The sequence below is a fragment of the Clytia hemisphaerica genome, unplaced genomic scaffold, assembly GCF_902728285.1.
Source record: "Clytia hemisphaerica strain Z4C2 unplaced genomic scaffold, Clytia hemisphaerica genome assembly, whole genome shotgun sequence".
NCBI classification, from domain to species: domain Eukaryota; kingdom Metazoa; phylum Cnidaria; class Hydrozoa; order Leptothecata; family Clytiidae; genus Clytia; species Clytia hemisphaerica.
This window is the reverse complement of record NW_027104122.1, coordinates 421,161-431,635: the sequence shown is the minus strand read 5'-3', so window position 1 is coordinate 431,635 and position 10,475 is coordinate 421,161. Positions and strand designations below refer to the sequence as shown.

At 32.5% G+C, this 10,475-nt stretch overlaps 1 protein-coding gene across 1 annotated transcript; it reads left to right on the top strand.

Moving 5' to 3' along the window:
- Positions 1-3,667: 3,667 nt before the first annotated feature.
- Positions 3,668-8,056, top strand: LOC136813568 (uncharacterized). The gene has a single exon (XM_067070073.1). It carries the CDS (start codon positions 3,668-3,670, stop codon positions 8,054-8,056), a length of 4,389 nt encoding a protein of 1,462 aa, XP_066926174.1.
- The last annotated feature ends 2,419 nt before the right edge of the window (positions 8,057-10,475 follow it).

The window sequence follows — 10,475 nt, the reverse complement described above, 5'->3', positions numbered from 1 at the left end:
CTGTTTCTGGATTAATAATAGGTAAATTTGATTAGTTAGAAAATGAGAAGGTTTTTTTAAATCTGACAAAAGATAAGAATTATCATTCGAACTTTTATATATCCAAAAATATCAGGAAAGTAGACGAATGCAGTAGGACGTTTGTGGTAAAAGAAAGAAATCAATTTGAGGGTAAGAAGGCAAGTACTGTGACACATAAAAAGGACATTATTTTTTCTTCATAAAATTGATATTTCAAATTAGATATATACAGAAAGAACAATAACATGAATAAAATTTTCGTCAAGATTCAAATCGTTTATTATAATTGCAACTTCTTCTAAAATACCAAAATATTTTCTGATTCCACATGTGGTAGATGGTAGCTCATTGAAATTGAAATTGAGGTTTCTTTCCTGTGAACTTTACCTAAGAAAATTTACAAAACCTACCTGGTGAAACAACCTTTATAGGTTCACAAAGCCACCAGGTAGTAATAATAAACTAGCGTTAAAAATATTATGTACATTTAAAATTTGCTATTTTTAGCTACAAATGGCATGGGATATTGGCGCGAAAATGGTGGATATGATATATACAAGTGAATGTTACTAAATATTAAGAAATGGTTTAAGAAATAACTTGAACTATGAAGTAATTTTTCGTTTTAAAGACGACACAAAGGCACTAAACGGGTTGAGATATTTAATTTGGACACCATAGGCATTCCAAAACTGAGGGCTGTAAAACATAATTGGATGGGCAGCATCAGCAAAGTGTATTACTTCTATACCTCCGTTACCTGCTAATCTGGTTTCATGGTTATGATCAGGTTCATTGAACAAAGATTTAAGTGTAGATGGAAGATTTTTAAGCTTAATGTAACTATATATTAACTTGCAACATTGTAATTTATATAACTGATTTAAAGTTAAAGGTGCAAAGATTTCATCATCTGGTAGTTTATATTTGTTTATTTTGTTGATTATTTTGTTGATTTGTTATTTCACTTATCTTTAACAACCCTTTGGTTGAAGGAGATCCCCAGGAAGTGATTGAATATTGAATATGAGATTGAATAAAGCTATAGTAGAGAGAACGATTGACAGAGTTGGGAACAAGATAACTTACCTTTCTCATAATACCTGACCCTTGTTTGACTTTCGTTAAGATATTATTTACCTGTTCTTTCCATTCAAGTCTATCATCAATCATCACTCTTAGATATTTGACTACATTAAGCTTGGTGAGAGCATCATTTCCCATAATGATATTGAAATCCTCTACTATATCATTTTTTCCTGTAAATAAAAGATAACAAGATTTTTTGGTCGCCCCACGCTAAGTGGAAGGAGACCATTAATCTCGGTGTTTTTCCTCGTCCTTAAGACAAAAAAGTGCAAGTTTAGTCGCCCGATTCGGAATCAAATGTTCGAAGAATCGGGAAATTATTTCCCGCGTAAGTTCTTTTATCAGTCGTTTATCTCCCTTATATTACGCCACGCCAACTTTTCAGCAAGGATTTTGGAGTATATTCTTGTTAGCTCCGTAGTATATTCTTATTAGCTCCGTAGTAATTAGCGTACTTGTTTCATAAATTTTCTAACTAATGGAGATATTTGGAACCCTTGTTGGGCTGGTGATGGATTTGAAGTTTGCAATTTGTATACGTGCTACTTTTGCCTTAGGTGAGAGTTTCTTAGCCCTGCTTTGCAGTATTTAATTGTTTTTGTTTTAAATATATATAGACAGCAGCAAGTGTAATTACTGGTACTCCTACCTCACTTGCTAGTTGTCTGAAAAAGATAGCATAAGCTTGTTTGTGTTATATATCAAACAAGCAGCTACACCAGAGGTTGCATGCGAGCTTCTTGCTGCATCCTCATTCTTAACTTGCTAAACCTGCTTAACCTGCTTAACCTACTTAACCTACAGAACTTACTCAACCTATCCAACCAATATAACCAATCTTGCGTATCACACTTAGTATCTACTGAACGTAGACTACATCGTAGTCATTTTATTGTACACAATACTCAATTATTTTTCCAAAGAATGTCAAGCATGCCAAATTATCAAATTTCAAAAGCCATTTTGGGTTCATTTAATCAAGCAAATGAGGAACTATTTGGCCAAACTGCTGGAACTCAATGTAGTGTTAATTGTCTCTATGCAATATTCTGGTCAAGCTTTCGACGTGTTTCTATTTGGAAGCCTGTTGACTTGGACAAAATTTTGATTGAGGGAGATAAGTTATACAAACAGCTTGGTGTAAACTGCTATCTATCTGTTGATGAGATGCCACGCTTTGTCGAAACGAACGGTTTCATAACCAATTTTAATTTTTTGAATTTTACAAATGGTAATGCTACTTTAGTTAATGACGATCCCATTCTTCGTACTCCTCTGAGTGAATCCACAAATCAAGAATGTTTTAATGCCCTAATGATTATCAATAATTTTACCATAGCTATTATGAAACGCCCTCAGGGTTATTATCTGTTTGATTCGCATAGTCGAAATGAGCTCGGACTTAGTGATCCTAATGGAAAATCTTGTCTGCTAAAATTTGACTACATTTTTGATTTTGAAAGATATGTCCAATATTTTTATTTACAAAAAATGAATAAGGAAACTGCCAATTTTGAGATTCAATTTATTCAGATATGTGAATTAAACTTACAACTTAAAAGCAAACTCCAAAAAGATTTCTCTGCATTTTCACGTAATGTTTCCAAAAAGCGAAAAAATGGATCCAGCGATGGAAATAACATGAGAAAGCGTCAAAAAACACGTCAAGAAATAAATAAAACATATTATAATAATAACAAAGACACACAACTAAAAAACAGGAAAGCATATCACAATGAAAACAAAGAAACAATACTTAAAAACAAGAAAACATATCGCAATGACAACAAAGAAACAATACTTAAAAACAAGAAAGCATATGACAATGACAACAAAGAAACAATACTTAAGAAGAAGAAAGTTTATTATTCTCGAAACCAAGAAAAAATAACTGAAAAGAGGAAAACAGGTGTTTCAAAGTTCTTACAGCTTGTATATGAAGGTCCATTTTATAAATGTGTTTGTTGTCACAGATGTCTCTACAAGCAAACTGTCATGAAATTTTCACCTGAAAAATATAATATGCCAGAAGAAGAATATCTCTCTGAAATACTTTCATTTGATGGGCAATTGTATATTTGCAAAACATGTCACAATAAACTTAAAAAAGACAATTTACCAGGTCAGTCTGTAAAAAACAAACTCACTTTAGATGAACTACCAGCTGAATTTAGTTCTCTTCGAAGACTGGAAAAAATTTTGATTTCTCGCAGGATTTTATTTAAAAAAATTGCAATCATGCCTTAAGGTCAATTTCCGAAATTGAAGGGTTCAATCTGTAATGTACCAATTGATGTTGAAAATATTGCTAATATATTACCTCGAAAAACTAGCGACAACGGTTTACTTATAGTTAAACTTAAAAGGAAATTAGAATACAAAGGACATGTTGTTTTTGAACCAATTAGACCTGATTTCATTCAACGTATTTTAAGTTATTTGAAAGAAAATAATCCCCTTTATCAAGACATAGCAATTGATGTTACTAATATTTCTAATGATGAGACCATGGCACAAACCGCTCCAGAGTTAAATGCTGAATGTATTTCTTCTGAAAATGACAATGAAGAAGCTCTTTCACATCATGAGGTTAGTGGTGAACTTCAGACAAAAGATTCCCATTCAGACGATCTTGAAACAACAGCCAACGTCTCACACTCCCACAGATGCAGAAGTTGACAATGAAATTCTAACTTTAGCACCTGGTCAAGGTGAAACACCTATTTCAATCCTACGTGATGAAAACTGTGAATTGCTTGCGCATCCTTACTTATTTCCTAAAGGTAGATTTGGCTACAAAACTGAACGCGATGTTAAGCTAAGTCCATCTAAATATTTTAACCAGCGCCTTTTGAATGAAAAGCAAAGCTTTGCCTCAGATGCAGACTATATATTTTATGCTTGTTCTGTTCTGCAACAACTCTCTTTAACAAATCAGATAAATATTGCTATGAAAAAAGTTGCAGGCTCTAATTTAAGTGCTGGTGTGCTAAGTCAGAATTTCAAAGAAACAGTTAAACAATTTATTGCAAATGACAAGGCTTTTGCCTTTATGAGTACTGTCAAAGGGTCTCCCTCTTATTGGAAAAAATTTCAACAAGAAGTCTTGGCAATGGTGAAACAACTAGGGCCACCAACTTTCTTTTTCACTTTGAGTTGTGCTGATCTTAGGTGGGATGAATTGATCTCAATAATCTACAAAATGAAAGGTCAAAATGTCACTGATGAATTCATTGATAATCTTTCTTATCATGAGAGGTGTGATTTACTAAATAGTAATCCTGTACTTGTAGCAAGACATTTTCAATATAGAGTTGAGGTGTTTTTTAAAACAATTGTTTTGGATGGCCCGCTCGATAAAACAACTTATTACGCTATCCGTGTTGAATTTCAAGTTCGTGGTAGCCCCCACATTCACTCATTTCTTTGGATTTTAAATGCACCAATATTGACTGCAGCAACTAAGATTGAGTACACAGAGTTCATTGATAAAATAATTAAAGTTAGCTTACCATCACAACATGAAGATCCAGATTTATTTGACCTTGTGAAAACTTACCAATTGCATCGCCATTCAAAAACTTGTAGGAAATATAAGAATACTCCTTGTAGATTCTATTTTGGTAAATTTTTTTCTGAGAAAACAATTGTTTCTGAACCTTTGCCTCAAGAACTTCCACACGAGCAAAAAGAAACCATACTTGCGTTACGAAAAGAAATTTTGACTAAAGTTAGGAATTACATTAACGACAACCTTAACCCAAGCAAAAGGAACTTTTTAGATCCAGATGCAGAAAATTATAATCCAGTTCCAACCATAGATGGAGTACTTGCTGAATTAGATATTCCAAAAAATGATTATGAATATGCTCTTTTTGTATCTGAAGACGAAGATTTCCATATATACTTAAAACGTGACACAAATGCATGCTTTGTGAACAATTATTTCACCGAAGGTCTCAAAGCCTGGCAGGGCAACTTGGACATTCAGCCCGTTTTTAATTATTATAAGGCTGCAACTTACATGTGTGCATATCTTTCTAAAACTGAGGATGAAGTGTCTCATGCTATGACCCAAGCTGTCCAAGATGCCTTTGAAAACGGTGGCGATAAGTATCAGCAAATGAAATCTGTTGCACATGCATATGTTTCAAAGCGAGAAGTATCTGTGCAAGAAGCCGTATATCTCACTATGCCAGAATTGTGGCTTCGAAAGCTTTACCCAGGTGTAACCTTTGCAAATACAAATGTCCCAGAGAAAAGATTTAGAATGTGTCTTAGTGAGGATGAGATCAGTCAATTGCCTGAAGATAGCACTGCAATCTTCAAAAAGAATATGCTCGATAGGTATTGTGATAGACCAACTGATAGAAGCGGGGCTTACAAATCTGTCGTTGAAATGTGTTATGCAGAGTTCTTAAGATTTTACACTGTTGTCTATGAGGAATGCAATGAAAATGATTGTCAACCTAATCAGCTTGAAGATGATTTAATAGAATCAAACCATCAATCAAATAACTACCCAAAGATTGTTAAACTAAAAACATTGAAAGGTAAACTTAAATGCCGAAAAGTCCCACTAGTTCTCCGTCTTTATGAACCTAATCCAAACAAACATCCAGAAGATTATGCACATCATCTTTTAATGTTGTATTTCCCATTCCATGATGAAATTGATTTACTGTCAGCAGTAGAAAAGACCTACACTGCAAAGTTGCATGAGCCAGGTGTTATTGAAATACTTGAAAGGAACAGAGCTTTGATCCAACCGTATGCAGGTTTAGTAGATGATGCATTAGAAAGATATAGAACTGACTTAGTACTCAATATGAATGATTTTGAACAACAAGAAAATGATGAAATAAACGAAGAACTTCAAAATACAAACAATGAAGATGAGTCAGATGAAGAAAGTAACAATCGGACCCCAAATCTCACAGCAGCCATTCCAATGGAATCAATCTTGCTTCCAGATAATGAAATAAATGCACGTATAAGGTCTTTAAATCATCAGCAGAGAGAAGTTTTTGATGTAATTCACAAATGGGGAAGAGATTTTATAAAGAACTTATCTTCAAAAGTACCAAGAAATATTGCACCATTTCACATTTTCTTAACTGGTGGCGGAGGTGTAGGAAAAAGCCACTTGCTTACAACCATATATCATTCTTTGTCAAAACTTTTGATGTATAGAGGAGGAGAACCTACTAAAGAAAGAATTCTAGTGCTTGCTCCAACTGGTGTAGCAGCCATAAATGTGAATGGAACTACCATACATTCAGGCTTGATCATTCCTACAACAGAATTCTATTCATTGGATGCTTCATCAAAGCAAAACTTGCAACAGAAGCTTGCTTGTGTCGAAGTTATAATGATTGATGAAATTTCCATGGTGTCAAATAATTTGTTTAGGAAAATCGACAAGAGATTGCGACAGATATTTAGCGTGGATAAACCATTTGCTGGAAAGTCTGTTTTATTATGTGGAGATTTATATCAACTACCCCCTGTTTTTAAAGGTCCCATTTTCAAAGTTCCCGTTGTCAAAAAAGATCCCATTGATCGTAAGAATACTCATTCAAAACAAAGTTGCTCTCTGATGGATGAAATAAATGGATTTGAACTGTGGCGAAGTTTCCAATTAGCGGAATTAACCCAAGTTATGCGTCAAAGGAACGACATAGAATTTGTTGATCTTTTGAATCAAGTTCGACTAGGTGATCTAGATGAGGAAAAAGAAGAACTTTTAAAATCAAGATTTATTTCCAAAGACAGTCCAGATTACCCAGCAGACATCACTCACATTTTTGCAGAAAATAAACCAGTGGATTCTTATAATTTGCAAAAATTGAATGAACTATCGACTGAAAGCCAAATAATTACTGCACAAGATGAGATTCCAAAACATTTGACAGCCAAAGATATGAAGTTTATTGAAAATGCTCAAGCAAGAGAAACAGGTGGCCTAGCTCGTGTACTTGAGTTAAAAGTTGGTGCTCGTATTTTGATTTCCAAAAATATTGACATTACAGACAGGCTTGTTAATGGCCAAGTAGGAAAAGTTATGGGGTTTAAATTTAATGCCAATAATAAAATTTCAGGTATTTATGTCAAACTTGATGATATGACAGCTGGTAAAAAAGCATCTAATTTAGATAATAAATGTAGAGAAAACAATTGGAGTTTAATTGAAAGAGCAGAATGTACGTTCAATACAAGAAAGCAAAAGAAAAAAGGAAATAAAGAAAAACCTTTAAATGTGCGAAGAACTCAATTTCCTCTAGTTTTGTCTTATGCCTGTACAAGTCACAAAGTCCAAGGGTTAACACTACAGTCTGCAGTTGTCAGTTTTGAATTATTTGCGCAAAAAATCTTCAATGAAGGTCAAATGTATGTAAATTTATCTAGAGTGACTGACATAAATGGATTATTCTTGATCGGTGAATACAATAAAAAAGCTATCCGTGCTAACAAGGAAGCAGGTATTGAGTATGAACGGTTACGTAAAGCTAATCCTTTACCAAAAGTTGAAGAATTTTCACCTACTTCCATTTCTGAAGAGCAGTTGTATATATCACTTTTAAATGTTCGATCTCTGAAGAAACATGCAGTTGATATAATTCATACAGAAACTCTTATGAGTAGTGACTTATTATGTTTTACTGAAACCCAAATTTCACCTTCAAGTGAAACGAATTATATTGATGAAATACTACAAGCTTTCAAAATTGAATACAATAATAATTCTGTCAATCGATTTCAAAATACTGCATATTGTTCAAATTCTTCAATTCAGATTCTAGAATGCCTCAAAGCAGCTGGTTACACATGTGTAAAGTTTGTTAAAGAATCATTTAGTAACAAACCCATTACACTTTTACTCTTGTACAAACCACCTGATTATTCAAAATATACTTTTTTTGAAGAACTGCGAGAACTTTTATAGGATGGAATAGACATTATCTTGGGAGATTTCAATATTGATGCTTTGGATCCTACAATGGTAGATCTTACTAATGTGCTCTCCGCATACACATTGATAGTAAATGAACCAACTCATCTGGCGGGTGGCCTTCTTGATCATGTGTATTTGAAAAAAACTTTCATGGATCAGAAAGAAGTAGAATGCTTTGTTAAGAATATTTATTTTTCAGACCATGATGGAGTTTGTTTTTCACTTTTGAACAAATCTTGAATCTTATTAAATTACTTTTTTTAGCTTACTTAGTCTTACTTAGCCTGCTATATAATCAGTTTGAGAAGGGGAAGGGGTGGGGGAGTGCATTCAAGGTAAATAACCTAGGTTTCATTGGCAAAAATTTAGTATTCTTGGAATTAAAGAAATTTTAGAATTCTAGAGTCAACCTTTGGTATAAATAAACAGTAATTTTTATTTTGAGTGCCTCCCCTGGGTAGGAAAGGGGATATAGGGGATATTTGTATTGCCTTTGTTACTTTGCTTAGTTAGGGCAATACAAGAATTTGGAATTGTGGAAATCATAAATAATTTCTCTTTGGAGAATCAGGGAAAATCATTTAATAATTTTATAATTTATGCCAAAAACTGTTTTGATATATACAGTAAAACACTCTTAGATTAAGAATAAATGATATCTTTGCTCATTTCTCATTTGCGATCTCTGAAGATTAAAATACTTTTTAAAAAATATTAGAATACTTTTCTTAACTTTTTTTATGTATTTGTACATTTTTTGTAAATAAATTTCAATTTCATATTTGTAAAAACTTGAATTAGTACAAAAATTTTAAATTTATAATTACACAATTTTGTAATGTTAGTTAAGCATTTTTTAATTTATTGAAATATATTTTTTATTTTTTAAAAGGGAATTTCAGAATTTTTAGGAAAAACATTTGTTTAATTTATTTATCTCATTTCAAAGTTCACTGTTTATAAAACAAACTCATTAAAATTTAATTCTAGAAACAAATTTAAATAAGGACACTACTAATGAAAATATGAATGAAAATAATATTGGATACTATTGGACTAAAATAATATGTAGATGTTTTCTGCTAATGGAAGTGTACGAAATTTTGTTAATGTGGTAATCAGAAATGTTGATAATCAATGCATCGTGTCGTGTTGTGATTGAATTCTTTGTTCGTAATCTTGTGTGACATTATACACTATACCATAATCGATAGCCTACAAAGACATATCAAATTGTCCATTTCATGATTTGTATATCAAACAATTCACACAAGGAACATGGAAAGGAGCAAGGTGAGATATCTTTTAAAATATTAATTTACTTTCAAGTCAAATTTTAATTTCTTAATCAGCGTAACTCCATTCTTTATCAGGTTAATTTTGGCCCTCCCCATTTCAATTTTAAGAGTAACATCGCTTCATGAAAGACCTTTTGAATGACTCTGTTTTGATTGCTAAACTTACTTTTTTAAACCAGGAAATTGATCATACAGCAAAGTATCAAACACACCAACACCAAGACGATCTTCTACTTTGATGCTGTAAATTTACCAAAATCAGGTAAGATTTTCTTTAATATGTATCAATCAATTAAGTACAGGGTATCCGAAACAAAAGGAGACAGAAGATCAAAACGTATCATTAAAGTAGATTTATTTTGTGCACTTTGTTTTATTGCTGCTTGATATATGCAAGAAAGTTTTTCATGTGGATTTTCTTTCTTTATGCCATCCAATAGATCTAGATTTAGGAATTTTATAAACTTGCACATTCTGAACAATATTTTGTTTCTCCTTTTGTTGCTAGATTTTGAACAAGAAGTCCAAATTCATTTCATCTTTGGCTACTTACAACATCATTGTGTCAGTCAAAATATCGAAGCGCTCTTTATTCGTTAATCGTATAGTAATAACGCGCAATTCATAGATGAACATTTCTTGTCGCTGAAGATTGAAAATGGTTTCGGTAAGATTTCAGCCAACGCATTTTGGTGATTCAAAAAACGCTCGTAACCTTGGTCTTTATGTTTAAGAGTTGCTCGAATGGCAGCACACAAATATTTTGGTTTTCAAAATTATTCCTCGTTCTCGTTGCTTTTTTACTTGGTGAAAGTCTATTATCAAATCGAACAAAAAATTTAATTTGGCCATTTTATCTGCATCAACATGGTTGGATTGCTGGTTAAAATTGTTGTATTGCCTTTGTTCGTTCTTGCAAATAATCGTGTTCTCGAATATTGTCATTTGGATGGAAAAAATTACAAAGACATACAATTAATTCCCTTGCATATAAATAAAAAGACTGTATTATTTAATGAAACTTGATTTATATTTGAGTTGTATAATAGTTATTTTTTTTTACTCTATTTTATCCCTTAGTATGATCTGGTATGATATCTTTTTATTCTTAG